This window comes from Medicago sativa, chromosome 1 (assembly GCF_051527215.1).
Source record: "Medicago sativa cultivar Bolivia chromosome 1, Bolivia_mono, whole genome shotgun sequence".
Lineage (NCBI taxonomy): Eukaryota > Viridiplantae > Streptophyta > Magnoliopsida > Fabales > Fabaceae > Medicago > Medicago sativa.
The window spans coordinates 91,592,041-91,614,480 of NC_140749.1; the positions used below are offsets into that span (position 1 = coordinate 91,592,041).

At 32.5% G+C, this 22,440-nt stretch overlaps 3 protein-coding genes across 3 annotated transcripts; all 3 read left to right on the forward strand.

Annotated features, from left to right (window-relative positions):
- The first annotated feature begins 737 nt into the window (after window positions 1-737).
- On the forward strand, window positions 738-2,808 carry LOC146959117 (protein NUCLEAR FUSION DEFECTIVE 4-like). The gene has a single exon (XM_085740652.1). It carries the CDS (start codon window positions 815-817, stop codon window positions 2,615-2,617), a length of 1,803 nt encoding a protein of 600 aa, XP_085596778.1. The 5' UTR covers window positions 738-814; the 3' UTR covers window positions 2,618-2,808.
- A 3,412-nt stretch (window positions 2,809-6,220) lies between these two features.
- Window positions 6,221-8,369, forward strand: LOC146959118 (protein NUCLEAR FUSION DEFECTIVE 4-like). The gene has a single exon (XM_085740633.1). It carries the CDS (start codon window positions 6,419-6,421, stop codon window positions 8,186-8,188), a length of 1,770 nt encoding a protein of 589 aa, XP_085596759.1. The 5' UTR covers window positions 6,221-6,418; the 3' UTR covers window positions 8,189-8,369.
- Window positions 8,370-9,860: 1,491 nt separating this feature from the next.
- Window positions 9,861-11,955, forward strand: LOC146959119 (protein NUCLEAR FUSION DEFECTIVE 4-like). The gene has a single exon (XM_085740653.1). It carries the CDS (start codon window positions 9,935-9,937, stop codon window positions 11,717-11,719), a length of 1,785 nt encoding a protein of 594 aa, XP_085596779.1. The 5' UTR covers window positions 9,861-9,934; the 3' UTR covers window positions 11,720-11,955.
- Window positions 11,956-22,440: the final 10,485 nt, after the last annotated feature.

Sequence of the window (22,440 nt, forward strand, 5' to 3'; positions counted from 1 at the left end):
GTTACCTAGGCGTAGTGTTTTAAATTCGGATTCACTTACTTGTGTTGTAAGTTGTGGTTAAACGAAAGCTTTTTTGGAGTTGTTGAAAGAAAGCTTAAAACATCTATTCTTTTAATGTTCTTTTTTTAGATGTATTTGAAATTTAATCTTGAAGTCATCAAAGACATCAATAGGAAGGCTTCATGTAGTTTTGGCTAGCATGCATTTTGTAAATTTGGAAGGAACATAAGACTATTTTGTCGAAAAGATTCATCGGTTGCTGATATTGTTGATAAGGTGAAACTCCATCGTGGTGTTGGCAAAAAGCAAAATTTCAAAACATTTGTTCTGATCTAAATCATTGTTGGTCGAACCCAATTGAGTGCTTTCAAGTGAAATAATTATTTTATCTTTCGATGTAATTGTCGTTTTATGGTTTTGTTTTTGGTATTATTCTTTGCATGTCTTGTGCTTGAATAGATTTTATGCATATGAAACTTGAAAAGAGTTTTAAATCAATTTTAGTTTCTTTTTTAAAATATAACCATCTAGATTGATGGAGGAAACATGCATAAGAATAATAATATCACTGAATGTGAAAGGTTGGCTACATCGTTCTTCTCCATATGCAAAGAAGTCAACATTAGCAACAAATAAGGGCGCCAACATTTGTTTTTCTAAATCAATATTCTATATATATTCAATTCAGCAAGTTGCTCCATCTCATTTATACATATTACCTCACTACTTCAATAACCATAAGTGGCAACGAGTGCAAGCTAGCTAGCTAGCTATTGCAAAAAGAAAAATATATCTTCTTGCAAGTCACAAAACTATGGCGGCCGTAGGTAATTCCATTGGTGTTCATGGTTTGGGAGACATGAAGAGTCTCACCGTCCAATTCATCACCGGACGGTGGTTCGTCATTTTTGCCTCCTTTCTAATCATGGCAGCCGCCGGAGCCACCTACATGTTCGGTCTATACTCCCCAGACATAAAAACAACACTTGGCTATGACCAAAGCACACTAAACCTCCTTAGTTTTTTCAAAGACTTTGGTAGCAACGTTGGTGTCCTTTCAGGACTAATCAACGAACTCTATCCACCATGGGTAGTTTTGACAATAGGTGCTATTCTCAATTTCTTTGGTTACTTCATGATTTGGTTATCAGTCACCAAAAAAATAGCAAGACCACAAGTTTGGCAAATGTGTCTTTACATTTGTATAGGTGCTAATTCTCAGTCTTTTGCAAACACTGGTTCACTTGTTACTTGTGTTAAGAATTTCCCGGAATCTCGTGGCGCGGTTTTGGGAATTCTTAAAGGCTATGTTGGTCTTAGTGGTGCAATCATCACACAACTTTACTCTGCTATTTACTATGATGACACAAAGGCTTTGATTTTGTTTATAGGTTGGCTTCCTGCTGCTATTTCCTTTGCTTTTCTTCGAACCATTCGATATATGAAACCTGTTCGACAAGTTAATGAACTTAGGGTTTTTTATAATTTCTTGTATATTTCACTTGGTCTTGCTGGATTCTTGTTGGTTATGATCATAATTCAGAAGAAGGTTAGTTTTTCACAGAGTGAGTATGGTTTAAGTGCTGCTGTGGTTATTTTCTTGCTTTTTCTTCCACTTGCCGTTGTTTTCATTGAAGAGAACAAGATTTGGCAGAGTAAAAAACTTGCTTTGGTTGATCCTTCACCAGTGCAAATAGTAACAGAAGGTAAAACTGAAACTGAAAAAGCCAACAACAACCTCAGGTCAACAACCTCTGCTGTTTCAGTTTCAGTCCCAAAAAAAGATCCAAAATGGTGGGAAGATGTGTTCAATCCACCAGCAAGAGGTAATGATTATACAATACTTCAAGCACTTTTCAGCATAGATATGTTGATACTATTTGTGGCATGTATTTGTGGTGTTGGTGGAACTTTAACGGCAATTGATAATCTTGGTCAGATAGGAACATCACTTAGATATCCAAAGAAAAGCATAAGCACTTTTGTGTCTTTAGTAAGCATTTGGAATTATCTAGGACGTGTTTTCTCAGGATTTGTTTCTGAGCATTTTCTAACGAAGTACAGATTTCCTCGTCCTCTTATGCTTACTTTAACTCTCTTTGTCTCATGTGTGGGACACCTTCTGATAGCATTTGATGTGCCTGAGGGTCTCTACGTAGCTTCAGTAATAATTGGATTTTGTTTTGGTGCTCAATGGCCATTACTTTTTGCCATTATATCAGAACTTTTTGGGCTAAAATATTATGCAACTTTATATAATTTTGGAAGTGTAGCAAGTCCACTTGGGTTATATGTGCTTAATGTGAAGATCGCTGGTCATTTGTATGACAAAGAAGCAAAGAAGCAATTGGAAGCACTTGGAAAGCAAAGAATAGAAGGGCAGGAATTGAATTGTGTTGGTGTTGATTGTTACAAGTTATCTTTCATTATTATTACAGCTGCAACATTTTTTGGTGCTGTTGTTTCACTTATTTTGGTGGCTAGGACCAGAAAGTTTTACAAAGGTGACATATACAAGAGATATAGGGAAGAAGCTGAAATGGTGGAGGTAAAGAACGAGGGAAAAACAGAAGAAGATGACAAAGTTGGTCAACAGCAGCATGTTGCGACAACTTAGAATTAGGACAAATGGTTAAGGACGATATTATAGATCATAGATCATATATGTGGAAACATGAAATTTAAAATTTGTCATACATATTATAAAGTATAATTGTAGCTTTATGTGCGTTTGTTTTTCTTTGTCGTGATGTATACTTGTCATTTTCTTTTGTCACACATTCAAAGAAAAGAAACTTGATTTCATTATACTATAGTTTAATGCAGAATCCCCTGTTAGCATGATTGTGTACGTTTGAGACCTCGAAGTATGCTCATTTCAACGTCTCAGATTTGATTCACTCGTGTGCTAACAATTATTCTGTTGGATCAGTCCATACAGAGTTGTGCATCTCTTACTTCAATCGGGATGATGTGGTAAAGGATGGTGAAATTGGTTCGTTGGATTAACGGGTGCTTAGCCGGACACTGATTTAAAAAAAAAATTATAGTTTAATGAAAGATTTGCTCCTTTTCTTACATGCACGTTGATGGTTTGAGGCTGTGTGTTCCAAACATGTTTGAACGAATCCATGTTAAGTATTGTATTGGTGCTGTCAGTAAACCAAGACCTCTGTGGAATCGAAATCATATCCAATATTTCAACTCCGAAGTTATGACTTATTTAGATTAGAACGATGAATCTGTTCATTTTTTTTTTGGTACAAAAGAGGGCCAAAGGCCCAAAAGAAAACTAAGAAGCTTCTTAATCTGTTCATTTTTAATAGGCAACATGATCATAATAAAATTCGGAATCAACCAAAAGGGACAAAAATCAAACATTTTAACTTATTGACACATAAGGTCAATGTTGAATTAATGATCCAACAATCCATCACCTCGACTATACCACAATCTTATAGTTACGCATTGCAAAAACTACCCATATGAGCTAATTAAACCCATTAATGACCATGTATATTGACACAAAAGAATGACATGGATGTGTAGCATGGATTTTCATGTCAACATAAAAGCATGAAAATATGAGTGTAAAAATACCAAAATTGTATTTCTGCAGAAAATACCCTTAAACCTTACCTAAAGTGAAGTATGTCTATATCATAAAAGCATTTGAAACAAACTCACTATGAAACTGAATATCACTTAATTGTATAACATCCATACAAGCAGTATGCTCATGAGTTTTTTTTTTTAGGTGGCAACTCTCTTTTAAGTGGATCTGCAACAATGGAGTTTGTCTCGATATTCTCTATAGACAACTATTGACTTTGAACTTTTTCTTTAACAACAAGGAACTAGATCTTTATCTGTTTCAACCTCGTCGATTTTCTGTTGTTAGTGGAAATATACCTGTTGATTTACTGTCACAAAATAACTTTAGTGTTTTTTTTTTTATAAAAAAAAGCTCCACATCCATTATGTCCAGCCCTGTAACAAAGTTTCGCAATTGTCTCAAAACATGCTATATTTGCATCCAACAAAATCAGAGACACTATATCCAATGACCTCAAGATGATCTAACCTCTGATATGCGAGCATGTAGTCCTTTGTTCTCTTTAAATATTGCATGACTTGTTTCGATGTTTGCCGATGCTCTAATCATGGATTACTCAAATACCTGTCCAACATCCCAGTATCGTACACTATATCTAGACGCATACAAACTTGTGCATGCATTAGACTCCCAATTGTCGATGCATAAGAAATCTTCTACATTTCATTTTTTTTCAAAGTGGTTCTTAGGGAACTGATTGAGACTAAACTTGTCTCCCTTATCTGCAGGGGTACCGCATCGTTTATTGTCTTGCATGTCATATCAGTTGAGAAAATTTTTAATATAGTCTTTTTGTGACAATTAAAGAATACTCTGAGAACAATCATAGTGTATCAGTATATCTAATACAAAAGATGTGTTGTCAAGATCTTTCGTCTCAAAATTCTTATCTAGAAATATTTTGATTTCCTGCAATAAATTTACTTCATTGTTGGCAAGCAAAATGTCTTCGTCATATAAAACCGGGAAAATATACTTGCTCCCACATAACTTATGATATATTCAATCATCAACCAAATTTACCTTAAAATAAAACGAGATGATCACTTGATAAAATTCGGAATACCATTGTCGAAATGCTTGCTTGAACCCATAAATGAATTTCTAAAGTTTGCAAATCATATCCTTTGAATTTTCTGAAACAAAGTTTTTTGGCTGCACCATATAAATTGTCTCAATAATGTCACCATTTAGAAACACAATCTTTACATCCATCAGATATAATCGAAGTTCAAAATGCTTCACCAATGCCATTGTAGTCCTAAAAGAGTCTATCAAAGAAACCGGAGAGAAAGTCTCTTTATATTCAATGGCTTTTTACTACGTAAATCCTTTTGCGACAACACGAGCTTTGTACCTCTCCACACCGCTTTTTGGTTCTCTTGACCTTAAATATTGAGTTTCACACCTTGTGGCAATAGGATAAAATCTCGAACGCCATTGTCCTTCATGGCATTGATCCACCTTTTAGAATTTGGATTTTCCATGATCGCGTCATCATCAATTAATGCAATGTTAACCTCATGTTCATAGAGAAATAAAAAACCAAAAAAGAAAAGAGTGCAAAAAATACTTTTCAACTTAACATTGTGTTTTCGAAAAATGATTTCCAATAGAGCCAGATTTCGATGCCGGGGAAATGATGCCATTGTCCCCATATATCTTAGTCTAAAAATTAGAATAAAATCCATCTGTTGGTACACAAGCAAGTAAATAGAAAGGATCAGTTGTTTAGATACTCCACAAAAAATTCATATTTACGTTATTAAATCTTTGTTTTGATACTTTGTAAATGAAAATTGATCTTTTTTAAAATTTGGTCAACATCCCAAATATAAATTAAATCTCAAAATGAAATTGTAATTCATTTTCACTTGAAGTATAATATAACCATCTAGAATTCAGTTTCTCTCACAGGATTCATCTGCTAGAGCCTCAGAAATCAAAGATATATAATTTGGAATAATTAAAATTGTTTCTTTGAATAAAAGATAATTTGGCTAGGCGAGGTGTTTTAAATTTTGGATTCTCTTGCTTGTGTTGGAGGTTGTGGTTGTGACGAAAACATCTATTTTTTTAATGTCCTATTTTTAGATGTATTTGGAAGTTAATCTTAAAGTGGTTGAGCATCTCATGCGATTTATCAAATATAACTAGTGAGCATGCTCCACAATTGTGTGGCTTTTGTTTCTCATCAAAGGTGTCAATGGAAAGGCTTCAAGTAGTTTGGCTAGCGTGCATTTGACAAATTTGGAAGAAACACAATAATAGATTTTGTCAAAAAGAATCATGGGTAGCGGATATTGTGGATAGGGGAAACTACATTTGTGGTGGTTGCACAAAACAATGTTTCAAGACATTGGTTATGGTCTAAATCATTTGTGGTCGAACCCAATTGAGTGATTTCATGTGTAATAGTTATTTTTCTTTGTTGTAATTGTCGGTTTTTGGTTTTGAATTTGAGATTTTACTCTTGTACATTTTTCTTGGGATTATTCTCAATTGAGGATTAGGTGATTTGTATCTTAGGTTGTTGATGTTATTCTTTGCACCTCTTGTGCTTGAATAGTTTTAAATATATTTTACCTTTTTTTTTAGAAAAATTATAACCAACTAGATTGATGGAGGAAACATAGGTTGGCCATATCGTTTTCTTCATATGCAATAAGTCAACATTAGAAACAAATAAGAGCACCATTATTGGTTTTAAGGAACTTGCTCCATCTCATTTATACAATATCACTTATACAAGTGCCAACAAAAGTGCTAGCTATTGCAAATTTGCTTGCAATCCAAGTAAATATGGCAATTGGTGTTCATGATTGGGGAGACATGAAGAGTCTCACCGTCCAAGCCATCACCGGACGGTGGTTTGTCATTTTTGCTTCCTTTCTAATCATGTCAGCTGCCGGAGCCACCTACATGTTCGGTCTATACTCCAGCGACATAAAAGAAACACTTGGCTATGACCAAAGCACACTAGACCTCCTTAGTTTTTTCAAAGATTTTGGTAGCAATGTTGGTGTCCTTGCAGGACTAATCAACGAAATCTCTCCACCTTGGGTAGTTTTAGCAATAGGTGCTATACTTAATTTCTTTGGTTACTTCATGATTTGGCTATCCATAACAAAAAAAACTGCAAGACCACATGTTTGGCAAATGTGTCTTTACATTTGCATAGGTGCTAATTCTCAGTCTTTTGCAAACACCGGTTCACTTGTTACTTGTGTTAAGAATTTCCCCGAATCTCGCGGAGCTGTTTTGGGAATTCTAAAAGGATATCTTGGTCTTAGTGGTGCTATCATCACACAACTTTACTCTGCTATTTATTATGATGACTCAAAGGCTTTGATTTTGCTTATAGGTTGGCTTCCTGCTGCTATTTCATTCGCTTTTCTTAGAACCATTCGGTATATGAAACCTGTTCGACAAGTCAATGAGCTTAAGGTTTTTTATAATTTCTTGTACATCTCACTTGCTCTTGCTGGTTTCTTGTTGGTTATAATTATTATAGAGAAGAGTAGTAGTTTCACACAGGGTGAGTTTGGTTTAAGTGCTGCTGTGGTGATTTTCTTGCTTTTTCTCCCACTTGCTGTTGTTTTTATTGAAGAGAACAAGATTTGGAAGAGTAAAAAGCTTGCTTTGGTTGACTCTTCACCAGTGCAAATAGTAACAGAAGGTAAAACTGAAACTGAAAAAGCCAACAACAACCTCAGTTCAACAACCTCTGCTGTTTCAGTTTCAGTCCCAAAAAAAGATCCAAAATGGTGGGAAGATATGTTCAATCCACCGGCAAGAGGTGATGATTATACAATACTTCAAGCACTTTTCAGCATAGACATGTTGATACTATTTGTGGCATGTATTTGTGGTATTGGTGGATCATTGACAGCAGTTGATAATCTTGGTCAGATAGGAACATCACTTAGATATCCAAAGAAAAGCATAAGCACTTTTGTGTCTTTAGTAAGTATTTGGAATTATTTAGGACGTGTTTTCTCCGGATTTGTTTCAGAACATTTTCTAACAAGGTACAGATTTCCTCGTCCTCTTATGCTTTCTTTGACTCTCTTTGTCTCGTGTGTGGGACACCTTTTGATAGCATTTGGTGTGCCAAAGGGTCTCTATGCAGCTTCAGTGATTATCGGATTTTGTTTTGGTGCTCAATGGCCATTACTTTTTGCCATTATATCAGAACTTTTTGGACTTAAATATTATGCAACTTTGTATAATTTTGGAAGTATAACAAGTCCAATTGGCTTATATGTGCTTAATGTGAAGATCACTGGTCATTTGTATGACAAAGAAGCTAAGAAACAATTGGAAGCACTTGGAAAGCATAGAATAGAAGGGCAGGAATTGAATTGTGTTGGTGTTGATTGTTTCAAGTTATCTTTCATTATTATTGCAGCTGCAACTTTCTTTGGTGCTGTTGTTAACCTTATTTTGGTGGCTAGGACAAGAAAGTTTTACAAAGGTGACATATACAAGAGATATAGGGAAGAAGCTGAAATGGTGGAGGTAAAGAACGAGGGAAAAACAGAAGAAGATGACAAAGTTGGCATGCGGTGACAACTTAGAAATAGGGCAAATGGTTAAGGATCATGAATCCGATATCCCATGTCATAGATCATAGATCCACAATTAAGTATAAATATGAAATTTTCCCTTAAAAAAGTGTAAATATGAAATTTAAAATGTTGTCATACATATTTTCTATATCTATCTAAAAAGGGCAGACACGATTTTGGGATGACCTTTTCATTTTCAATTTTATCCTTCATTTAAACTATTTTGTTTACAATTGTATAAATTAATAATTAAAAACTACGAAATCTCATTAAAATAGGAACAACACCACTACAATAAAAATTTAAATCATTACTTAAAAAATTAGTTATGAACCTATGAATGACTAACCACTCACACTTGAAAACCAATAATCTTCCCCTCAAGTGTAAGTTTCCACCACTTATACTTGATCCAAGCACTAGGATCTCAATCTTGCTCCCACCAAGCTGAACTTGGGTTCTAATACCACTTGTTGGGGAAATAAGGGGAGCGATGAAAGCAAAAATAAGTCAATATTCCCGGAGCATAATAGAGGGAGACACCACATCTCCATCCAAAATTTTAAGGCATTAGGTATATGAGTCACATATCTTATATATCCAACATTTTGCACATTTATAGCAATGTGCAACTAACCACTCATACACTGAATGAATGAGCCTTTTAAGATATTAGAATCATAATATCCACCATGGATTCTCAACATGATATTAGAATCATAATATCCACCATGGATTCTCTAATGCATACCTTTTAAGATATTATCATCCTCTTCATTCTATCTTTGTTGTTTGCTACCATTTATTCTATTCATTTTCATTCAATGAATGCTTTCTCTAATATTAATATATCATAAAGATCATGGATATTGCTCTCTCACATCAAGAAACTCCACGATAAATAATATTATGGGGTGTTAAATAAACAATAAGCCTTTCTAGTGAAAGGTTTACTATGAGTGAGATTGCTCTATGCTTGACTATTTCTTTGTTTCACAGGTTACTTGCCAAAGTTCATGTTTTTATTCTCTTGTTGAATGTTTTCATGCTCCCAAAAAAATATGGTGGTAAGTCTCTTTAATTTAGGTGTCAAGGACCACTTTTGAGACCGACTCTCTTGCTCTCTACTATAAGGTCAAGAAAGGCTATACTACTTATACCATGTTGCTTCTTCTCAACAAGATCCTCACTTTACAGTAGAAATTAGACGAGTTCACTTTACTTTTCTCCGAGAGAGAGGCTAATCGTTGGGCTCATATGATTGCTCATTGTGGACAAACTGCTCTTTTCATATTACTACTTTTAATTTTATTCCTGCTCTTTTTGCAACCTTTTGTAAAGGTGATGTTGGAGGTATTCCTCATCAGCAGATGAGTTAATAAATGAGTCTTTACTCTTTTCTATTAAAAAAATTATTAATTAAATTATTTATTTATCAAATTTTGTTGGTTTCAAACACAACTTGTATCCATGACAATCTTGTTGACTAAAAGATATAATAATGTGTGTATGTATATATAAAGGATATAACTCATGATTAATTTATCTTATTGTACGCTGACTCATCAAATATTGAATTGAGTCAAAATAATTATAAATTTGTTCCCAAAATAAAACAAATTTTACTACTCCCTCTCTCTCTATTTAATTGAACATATCTCATTTATAACAGCAGTTCACAGCTGCAGAGCTACTGCTAAAACCAAAACCAAGTAAGCAGTAAGCACCAACAATATACAAAAATATTATGGCGGTTGGTAATTCCATTGGTGTTCATGGTTTAGGAGACATGAAGAGTCTCACTGTCCAATTCATCACCGGACGGTGGTTCGTCATTTTCGCCTCCTTCCTAATCATGGCAGCCGCAGGAGCCACCTACATGTTCGGTCTATACTCCGGTGACATAAAAACAACACTTGGTTATGACCAAAGTACACTAAACCTCCTTAGTTTTTTCAAAGATTTTGGTAGCAACGTTGGTGTTCTTGCAGGACTAGTCAACGAGCTCTATCCACCTTGGGTAGTTTTAACAATAGGTGCTATACTAAACTTTTTTGGTTACTTTATGATTTGGTTATCGGTCACCAAAAAAATAGCAAGACCAAAAGTTTGGCAAATGTGTCTTTACATTTGTATAGGTGCTAATTCTCAGTCTTTTGCAAACACGGGTTCACTTGTTACTTGTGTTAAGAATTTCCCTGAATCTCGTGGCGCGGTTTTGGGAATTCTTAAAGGCTATGTTGGTCTTAGTGGTGCAATCATCACACAGCTTTACTCTGCTATTTACTATGATGACACAAAGGCTTTGATTTTGTTTATTGGTTGGCTTCCTGCTGCTATTTCTTTTGCTTTTCTTCGAACCATTCGATATATGAAACCTGTTCGACAAGTTAATGAGCTTAAGGTTTTTTATAATTTCTTGTATGTTTCACTTGGTCTAGCTGGATTCTTGTTGGTTATGATTATAATCCAGAAGAATAGTAGTTTCACACAGGGTGAGTTTGGTTTAAGTGCTGCTGTGGTTATTTTCTTGCTTTTTCTTCCACTTGCCGTTGTTTTCATTGAAGAGAACAAGATTTGGCAGAGTAAAAAACTAGCTTTGGTTGATCCTTCACCAGTGCAAATAGTAACAGAAGGTGAAACTGTAACTGAAACAGAAAAAGTCAACTCTGCTGTTTCAGTTTCAGCTCCAAAAAAAGATCCAAAGTGGTGGGAAGATGTGTTCAATCCACCAGCCAGAGGTGATGATTATACAATACTTCAAGCACTTTTCAGCATAGATATGTTGATACTATTTGTGGCATGTATTTGTGGTGTTGGTGGAACTTTGACAGCAATTGATAATCTTGGTCAGATAGGAACATCACTTAGATATCCAAAGAAAAGCATAAGCACTTTTGTGTCTTTAGTAAGCATTTGGAATTATCTAGGACGTGTTTTCTCAGGATTTGTTTCTGAACATTTTCTAACGAAGTACAGATTTCCTCGTCCTCTTATGCTTACTTTAACTCTCTTTGTCTCATGTGTGGGACACCTTCTGATAGCATTTGATGTGCCAGAGGGTCTCTACGTAGCTTCAGTAATAATTGGATTTTGTTTTGGTGCTCAATGGCCATTACTTTTTGCCATTATATCAGAACTTTTTGGGCTAAAATATTATGCAACTTTGTATAATTTTGGTAGTGTAGCAAGTCCACTTGGGCTATATGTGCTTAATGTGAAGATCACTGGTCATTTGTATGACAAAGAAGCTAAGAAACAATTGGAAGCACTTGGAAAGCATAGAATAGAAGGGCATGAATTGAATTGTGTTGGTGTTGATTGTTTCAAGTTATCCTTCATTATTATTACCGCTGCAACATTTTTTGGTGCTGTTGTTTCACTTATTTTGGTGGCTAGGACAAGAAAGTTTTACAAAGGTGACATATACAAGAGGTACAGAGAAGAAGCTGAAATGGTGGAGGTAAAGAACGTGGAAAAGACAGAGGAAGATGACAAAGTTGGTCAACAGCAGCATGTGGTGACAACTTAGAATTATGACAAGTGGATAAGGATGATATTAATTATAGATCATAGATTCATAATTAAGTGTAAACATGAAATTTAAAATGCTGTCATACATATTATACAGTATAATATGTAACATTATGTGTACTAATTTTTCTTTGCCGTGATGCATAATTCTCATTTTCTTTTCACACATTCAAAGAAAAGAAACTTGATTGCATTCTTATACTATAGTTTAATCCAGATCTGTTCCTTTACTTACATACAAGTTGTTGGTTAATGCCAAGTTCAAGTCTTTGCTTTAATTTTCCCTCAAAAAAAAAAAAGTCTTTGCTTTAATTTATAATATTCATTTTCATTTGGATTTTAATTAAAAATAAGCTTTGGTCAATGCTTGCAACAGTGAACGTGCCATATTTGTTTAAGATTGTTAGAGGCTGTGCTCCAAACATGTTTGAAAGAACCCATGTAATTGTAATGTATTGGTTGTGCAAATAAAACAAAGACATCTATCTATGGAATCGAAATATACTCCAATATTTCAACTCCGAAGTTGTGCTCTATTGAGATTGGAACAATGACTCTGTTCATTTGTAATTGGCAACATGAGTATATTAAAATTTGGATACAACCAAAAGGGGACCAAAATTATAAGAAAATATATAGTCATTTTAACTTATAAAATTAAATCAAGTAGACAACTTGCAATAGCAGGGCATTGCAAGCATGTATCATTCTCAAATAGTACAATTCCTCAGATGTGATACAAAGGGTTACAAGTCCTACATAATGACATATGGCCATATGGTAAATCGATTCAACAATCTGCAATGTTATGAATATATGAAATTAATGTATTAGATTCTAGTTTTGTCCTTGTGCAAAAATAGGAATTTGATTGTGAAATGTGATAGCAACATTAACTCTAACCCTCTCTTTTCAAGGATTTTAATCATCTTCATTCCAATCTCTCTACATCTCTCTCCATCCTCTTTAGTTCTTCTCTATCCTCTTAACCTCTTGATTCCACTCATTTTTTCTTATATTCCATATGAATACGGGCAAGATTTACTCTAATAATTTTTTAACATTATTTGTACCTTACTTTTTATACTTATTTTGATTCATAACAAAAGGCCAAATACCACGTCTGGTCCTTTTAGTTTGATAGAATTCACAAGTTAGTCATTTAAGTTTCGAAAATTTCAATCAAGTCCTTTTAGTTTGACAGAATTCTCAAGTTAGTCATTTAAGTTTTAAAAATTTCAAATAGGTCATTTTAGTTGATAAATTATTTCACTGTTACCCCTGTTGTCAATTAACTGATGCTGATGTAGTCGTTAAGTTGTTAAATTAGATCAAAATGCTACCTTTTAAAAGCTCGATGGTGTCAAAACGTTACGTTTAATCATCACAAATGATCATTCTAGCACTATAAATGTCATTTAATAGTGCCAGAAACGCATTTGTTGTTGTAAATAACTGTCTTTCTAGCACTGTAAATGATCATTTGTGACCATTAAACGTAGCGTTTTGACACCCTTTTTAAAAGACATCATTTTGATCCAAGTCAACAACTTAACGGGTACATCAACATCAGTTAAACAGAGACTGACAGCAGGGGTAACGGTGAAATAGTTTATCAACTAAAAGGACCTATTTGAAACTTTTGAAACTTAAAGGACTAATTTGGAAATTCTATCAAACTAAAAGGACCTAATTAAAACTTTCGAAACTTAAAGGACTAACTTGATAATTCTGTCAAACTAAAAGGACCGAAAGTGGTATTTGGCCCATAAGAAAATAGAGTGCCTCCAACATCATGTGATTCTTAATTTCTCATGTGATTCTTAATTTCTTATAACTCAAACTTAGGATTACATATTTCAATCTGTGATTAAATAATATCACTTTCATGTTCTCAAATTTACCTCAAAATTAATTCCACTTAAGCTGTTTTGATGGTATTGGCTTGGGACCTGGAGTGTGTTTCCTCCCTCAAGAGATTTTTGCTCTCCACCCAACACAAATCACTCGCGCCCTGCAGCCCTTCCATTTTTACCCCTGCGCAAGTTAAGTCACGCTGCACAACTTAACTTACGCACGTTATATTGTATACGTGACTTAACATGCGCTGCGTGAGTTAACTTGCGCAGCGTTAGTTAAGTCATTTAACGCCAACACAGAAGCACATTTCCCTCATTTCTCCAACTTCTCTCCAACTTCCCAACTTCGAAAATTTTCCCCCCATATCCGATTTTCATCATTCTTGCGCCATTCAAAGCCAATTTCTCCCACATTATCAAGTAAGTGATGATTAGCATACTTAATTGCATTTAAATTGTAGAAATTTTAGTTTTTTTTGAAGAAATATGACATTTTTAGGTTTTTATATATTTGGTTTGCATGTTAGTTTTGATGATTGTTAGTGACGAATTAACTTAGGAATTGTTGTTTAGAAGTTGTTTAGAGTAGAATGTGGTAGCTTAGGGTCTACAAATTGTTAGATTAAGGTAGTTGTTTAAAAATTGCACACCATGTGTTTGGTAAAATGTCTCAATGGTCATTTTTTGTTTTTTTGGATTGTGACTTATCAAATTAGTTAGCATATGGTTTGTTAATTGGGAGCTTCTATGAAGAAGTCGGACAATTGACTTCTTCGGTGCAGTCGTTTGAATGGACCAATCAGATTTTAAGTGATGACACGTCAGATGTAGAACAAATTATAATATGGATCACTTGCTTCATATGTTCCACCGTGGACAAGTTTATTTGATGATCTTAACGGTTAGATTTACTTGGTCTCTATGTTATTGTGGTACGACATCTACACATGATTTTTTTCTAGTACAAATTCTCTCTCTTCTTTATTTCCTTTTCTTTATTTATTCATATTCTCTCTCTTCCAGATTTTTATTAAATCAACATCTTCATCTTCTTCATCACATCTTCATCAACTTATTCATCGTTTTTATGAGAGAAAAAAAAGCCCAGAAAATAAAAAAAAAATGAAAATGCATAATTAACAAAAAATTACAGTTAAAAACACTTTCAATTTCAATGCTTCTTTATTTACATCACAAAACATCATACATGATAACACCAGGCAATGAGTAAATCTTCAGATTCATCAACTTCCATGTGTAACGGATCCATCTCTGTTTTGAATAATGACAACAAGGGAATAAGATACTTAGACAAACATCAGTCCAAAAAAAAGCATGGTAAAGGGGATGAGATTAATTACAAGAAAAAATAGGCACTCGTGATTTCATCTAATTACTGAACATGCACATATAACAATAGTTACACTTTCACATAAAAGTATTTTTAGAAATTCATAGGGAAAGTTATCCAAAAAATAAATTAAAAATTCATATGGAAGAATTATACTGCCGTATTCATCAATGTGTTTTATGAAATTAAAAGGAAATGGTGTGTTCATGATTATGTGTTCGAATTGAATTTTTGGTGATAAAATGAGTTAAAAGGTAAGGTTTTTATTTTTCGGGTCGCATGGGTTAAGCGGGTCATAACGACCCGTCTGGAGGTAGAAGATGAAGTATTAAAAAAAATAAAAGATTTGGCCAAAAAAGACAAGAATCGAACTCGCGACAAAAAAGACAAGAATCGAACTCGCGACCTCAACAATCACAAAAACAGACCAAACCAACGCAACATCAAATATATTCAGGTAATTTTAACATTATAATTCTACTTAACTGGTATGCGAATTTTAAAAAGTAATAAATTACTATATAATTGTCATTAATTTTATGATTTGTCAAAAAAAAATCATTAATTTTATGTTGGGTGCTATAAATTTGACACAAATTTACATAATGAGTAAATTGTCACTTTAGTCCCTGACTTTACACCTCGCTGTCACTTTAGAGTGACAGACAAAAATCCTTAAAAAATGAAAAGAAAATTCTTTGGAGTACAAATATATACTTATAATCCTTATAAAATGAAAAGAAAATTCTTTGGAGTACAAATATATACTTATAATCCTTTAAATCCTTTAGAATACATATGGCAAAAGTGGCAGGCAAAAATCCTTAAAACAATGAAAAGAAAATTCTTTAATATATACTTATAATCCTTAAAAAAAAGATACTTATAAAAAAGAGACATATTTAAATGGATTTGTCTTAATAATAATATATTGTATTTTTAAAGATGTCATGATTTAAAAATAGTCATGATTTTTAACATTTTGTTTGTGAAATCCAACGAAATTAACAACAGCCAAAGCACATGCAATCTAACGATTCAAATTTAAAGAAATTAAGAAATTCATCTCATCAATCTCGTTCATCCCAAATACATAAAAAGAAATTAATTAGTTAGGATCTAAAACAATAAATAAATTGGAATAAACGTGTTGTTGAAATATGAGTCACAAGTCGTTCATCGTAAGAGTCTTGGGAATTTCTCTCAAATTAAAAAAAAAAGTCTTTGAAATATCCCTAAATAAAAGTCTTTGGAAATGTAAAACTCTAAATGAGTACATATTAGTTTTATTAATATTAGTTATTTAAATTTTATTTTTAATAATTGTTATTGAAAGAATTTTTAATAAAATTATAATTAGGTATCCACTACAATATTAAATAAAATAAATGTCAAAATAATATAATTAATCGGACCGTTGAATATGACCTTATTGAAACAAGAACGAAGCAGGAACTGTAATTTCGGAAATCGAAATCTTCAATGTAAGTCGATCTGACGAACTATCCCATTAGAAACCTAATCAACAGGAAAGGACATTGCTCCGACGATCAAAACAGACCCAACCAACTAACGATATCAACAGGAAAGTCACAACCCAAAAATCATCATCATAAAACAAAAAGATGAAGATATTTAGAGTTTTTTTTAAAAAGAAAATAAATAAATAATGCTAATAAAAAATATAAATCATTTTTAGATTAAATAATTTTTTTAATCATTATAAGTTAATCTAACCAGATATAATTGGAAATCGCCAGCCACAAATTGGAATTTCGGCGATCAAAATCTTCGATACAAGCCAATCCGACGAACTATCTCATTAAAAACATAATCAATATAACCTTACTGCAATAAGAACGAATGAAAATTGGAATTTCAAAAATCGAAATATTCAGTGTAAGTCGATCTCACAAACTATTCCATTAGAAATCTAGTCAACATGGAAGGACATTACTCTGATGTTCAAAATGGATCCAATCGACTTACCTCCGAGAATCCGATATGAGGAATTCCAGTTCATATATCCTTTATGGTATACTAAGGTCGTTTTGAGCGATTTGATTTATTGTACTTGTTGTCATTCAGATTCTAGTCATGTCTGAATGAACAAATAATTATCATTAATTTCATGCTTTAGGAAATTCAATCTACTACTATAATAAGAAAGTTGATATGAGAAAATATTAAAAACTCATGACCATTTTCAAAATATCAAAATTAATATATTATTTCTATCAAAATATAAAAAACTAATGATTATTTACAAATATCAACATTAATGTATTTTTGTCAGAAAAATATTGATGTGTTGTTTCCATAGTTTTAAAAACCAGACCGGTCATTGACTCGGCAAGGTCACTAAATCACGGGTTTATTGGTCGAATCATTGAGTCATTGGTTGAACCGCATGACTAACCGAATGACTCGATTGTATAACTCGGTCTTGATAAAAATTTGTATTTATATTAAACTGGATAAGTCGGTACCTTAAATATTCTAAACCAATGCTCATCAAATCAAAATAAAAACAAATTAGAAAAGAAAAAAAAATCACAAGACATCGTACCAAAATAAACATCTAACATAACAATGTGGCATTAAATAATATATATTTAAATAACCATTACTATAAATGAATTAGTTGCTGCTGGTGTAATGGTAAAGCCTCCAACATGTGTGTGTTTTGTCCAAGGTTCGTTCGACTCTTGCTGCTATGTTTTTTTTTTTTTTTCAAAAACTTCTATTCGATTCTTGCTGCTATGTTTTTTCAAACTTCTACCAAAACAAAACTAATCTACTAAAATCAGAGATAGGTCAACGTGACAGCTTGCATAGGATATTGTGCATAGTTATAAATAAGCGTGTTATCAACATTAAAAGCAGCATTAAATAATTAAATAATTAAATCGTACGTGGATACGACTCTTCTTGTCAAGGATGTGATGAGTTCTTCTGGTAATTGGGATCAAAATTTCCTTTTTGATAACTTGCCTAACAACATAGCTGAAAAGGTGTTAGCTCTCCCCGCTCCTTCTAGTGGTGATGGTCCTGATATTATTGGTTGGGGAGGCACGAGTACGCGACAATTCTCGGTCAAAAGTGCGTACGACATGAAAGATGAGAATCATGCTAATACCGAAGGGGATTGGAAAAGTTTGTGGAATTGGAAGGGTCCTCATCGGATTCAAACGTTCATTTGGTTGGTTGCTCATGATCGCATTTTAACTAATTATCGTCGAAGTAGATGGGGTGTTGGCATATCCCCAATTTGTCCTTGTTGTGGGAGTGAGTTACTGTTTAACCAAAAAATATACTAATGATCACATTTTAAAAAGTAATTATGAGTTTTTAAAATTTTATCATATCGGTATATAAAATATGTAACGTGTGCAGTGCAGTTCAAATATTTAACGATGTTTTTCATATAAAATAATTATGAGTTTTCAAAATTTTATCATATTAACTTTCTGATGCCGTTATGCAATAAACTTCATCCTCAAATATAAGTAAATAAAATTCGCAACGGACGCGGTGCAAATAGTTAACGATGTTTTGCATAAAAAAATTATTTACCATAATCACTAAAATAATGTTGATATTTTGAAAATAGTCACGAGTTTTCAAAATTTTATCATATCAAAATTTTCACATCGATACATCAAAATTTGCTTATGCAGATCTAATCACATCAAATTCAAGAGTGCGGTGCAAATATTTAACGGTGTTTTGAATATTGAATAAAAATATTTAATAAAAATGCTACATTACCATTGATATTTTAAAAATAGTCATGTGTTTTTAAAATTTTATCATATCGATATTATGATATTGATAGCATACAAAATATCAAAGGAGTATGATAGGTAAGTCGATATAACAAATTATCCCTTCAGAAACCTAGTCAACTGAGAAGTACGCTTGTCCGACGACTGAAAGGAGTCTAGGTCACAAACGGAAACAAATATAATCAATCAGACCGTTGAATATGACCTTAATAGAGTAAGAAGGAAGTAGGAACTGGAATTTTTGAGATCGGAATCTAATTGGTAAGTCGATCTGACAAACTATCCCTTCAGAAACCTAGTCAACTTGGAAGTACGCTTGTCTGATGACTAAAAAGAGTCTAGGACACAAACGAAAACAAATATAATCAATCAGACCGTTGAATATGACCTTAATAGAGTAAGAAGGAAGTAGGAACTAGAATTTTTGAGATCGGAATTTGATTGGTAAGTCGATCTGACAAACTATCCCTTCAGAAACCTAGTCAACTGAGAAGTACGCTTGTCCGATGACTGAAAGGAGTCTAGGTCACAAACAGAAACAAATATAATCAACCAGACCGTTGATTATGACCTTAATAGAGTAAGAAGGAAGTAGGAACTAGAATTTTTTAGAACGGAATCTGATTGGTAAGTCGATCTGACAAACTATCCCTTCAGAAACCTAGTCAACTTGGAAGTACGCTTGTCCGACGACTAAAAAGAGTCTAGGTCACAAACGGAAACAAATATAGTCAATTAGATCGTTGAATATGACCTTAATAGAGTAAGAAGGAAGTAGGAACTGAAATTTTTCAGATCGAAATTTGATTGGTAAGTCGATCTGACAAACTATCCCTTCAGAAACCTAGTCAACTTGGAAGTACGCTTGTCCGACGACTAAAAAGAGTCTAGGTCACAAACAGAAACAAATATAATCAATCAGACCGTTAAATATGACCTTAACATAATGATTTAATTGTTTAGATTGAATTGTGAAGCAGTCAAACGTCTTTTAGGGTTTTGTGTTTAGAGTTTATGTTTTAGGGTTAGGGTTTATGGAGCATAAGGTTTAGGGCGTACTAACTAAAAGTCGAATGAACCAATATGATCATCCATAATGATTCAATTGTATAGATTGAATTGTGAAGCAGTCAATATTATGTATATAATTTGATTACGTGCATATTATGTTGATATTATATTTAATAATGATGTTTTGAAATAAAAAAAATGTAGATATAACATACTTATATATATATAATATATTTCGATTCTAGACATAAAAAGATAGACGCCACAGTCAGTGGTTAAAATTTCAATTTTGCACAAACATGTTCATGGTTCGATTCATGTTGTCTTTCGATTTTTACAATTTGGAATTTTCGATTCATGTTGTCTTCAGTTTTTACAATTTTGGAATTTATCTATAAAAAACTTAAATTCAAAGCAGTTGAACAATAATTCGTTAAGAATTCGCGCATTAACCGCTCATTAATTATCCTTCAATTCCCAAGCTTGTAACAAAGTCTCACTATTATTACCCCACTAGCTTAGGAATATGTGGAACGGTGAAAAAAAAAAACTCAAAAGACATCAGTTTAAATAATAAAGGTAGCTTAGAAAAGTAGCTTAGAAAATCAAAGCATTGATTAATTAGAAGCGTACAAGTTCATCCATTAGAACTAAAAAGAAATCAAAATAAAAATTATTAGTATATACTTTCAGATATTTGTGTTGTATTTTAAAAGTGGTATAAAATGACAAACGATTTGATTTGATTGGTTGAAAAAGCAAACAATGTTTCTGATATAAAATGACTGAGCAGTGAACAAACAAATATTATAACTAATGACTAATTAACGGAAATGATTATTATTAAAATTCTAAATGATATTATAATTATATATGGGGATTGGAATACAAATTAGTTGGCACAAATCAATGGAATATGGAATCATGTCGTTTTATTTAATCAAAAGTTTTTTCATGACAAATATGTTGAGATAAATAAGGATATTAAGAGTCAATACTCAATATCTTTTCCTTTAAAAAAAGAATCAATACCATTGGTTAGAATAATCGATAGTCAATACTCAATATCTTTTTCTTTTAAAAAAAATCAATACTATATGTTGAAATATTTAATTAATAATAAACTTTTTCTTTGACAAAATAATCGATAACAAACGTCTTAAAAAAACAGATAAAATTGGTATAATAAAATTGATGTTCACAAAATTGCCTAAAATATACCTCAGTTAGAATTTTAATCTCTACTAATTTTAATCTCCACTAATTTATTAATGTGCCTAAAATTTGCATCCATAGAAAAATTAAATTAATGTTTTTTTTTTGAAATAAAATTAAATTAATGTTAATAATTTCATTTAGTATATTTTAATATTTATATATTTCATAATCTGATTGGTAATTATCGCATTTTAAAAAGTAATTAATAAATGAATATATATATATATATATATATATATATATATTTCAACTTCATTAGACAAATAAGTACTTGGTGTGATGGTTAGTTAGTTTTCTAGTTATTTGCTCATATGTACACGTTTCGAAAACTTGATCCTTCTATTTTTTTTTTTCAAATTCTGCTTATTTTCTACTACAAGGGAATTGCGCTTTTATTGCAGAATTAAATAGTATTAATGGCGCATTTATCAGCATTTTTTCTTAAAGAAAATCAAAAATAAAAATAGCAAGAATCAGAATTAAATAGTATTAATGGCGCATTTATCAGCATTTTTTCTTAAAGTAAATCAAAAATAAGAATAGCAAGTATATATATATATATATATATATATATTTCTACTTCATTAGACAAATAAGTACTTGGTGTGATGGTTAGTTAGTTTTCTAGTTAGTTGCTCATATGTACACGTTTCGAAACTTGATCCTTCTATTTTTCGAAACTTGATCCTTCTATTTTTTTTTCAAATTCTGCTTATTTTCTACTCCCTCCGGTCCTTATTATAAGAAACAATTGACTTTTTTGGTTCATAGAATAATTAATGTATCTTGTTATAAATATAGACTAGATACATCACTTACACAATGAACCTAAAAAGTCAACTTTTTCTTATAATAAGGACCGGAGGGAGTACTACAAGGGAATTGCGCTTTTATTGCAGAATTAAATAGTATTAATGGCGCATTTATCAGCATTTTTTCTTAAAGAAAATCAAAAATAAAAATAGCAAGAATCAGAATTAAATAGTATTAATGGCGCATTTATCAGCATTTTTTCTTAAAGAAAATCAAAAATAAGAATAGCAAGAATCAAACTCGTGACCTACCACCATTTTATAATGTGACTAAACCACTGCGCTAATATAATCAGTTGTGATTTTTTCCGCTATTTCCTTTTTATTATAACAAATCCGATTAAAGAAAAAACCAGTCATCTTCAACCTCCAGCCGGGTCTTTTTAACCCGGTTCAGACCCTCGAAACCCGAAATTGAACCCGATGATTTAGACCGATTTTGAACAGTCATTTTAACTCCACTGTAACCACCGTCGCAGATTCACTCAGAGAAGGTAGTGAAGCTGCACCAGGAACAAGGGAGCGGGTGCTTCTACCTAAGTCTTTGGAACATTGCTTTTTGCTGGGCTAACTAATGATAGGAGTTAAGATTTTTGTTTAGGGGCATGGATCTTTCAAACAATATTCTATTTGTTGTTTTCATTTCCCTTATTTCAATATGAATTTAATTATGTTACAAT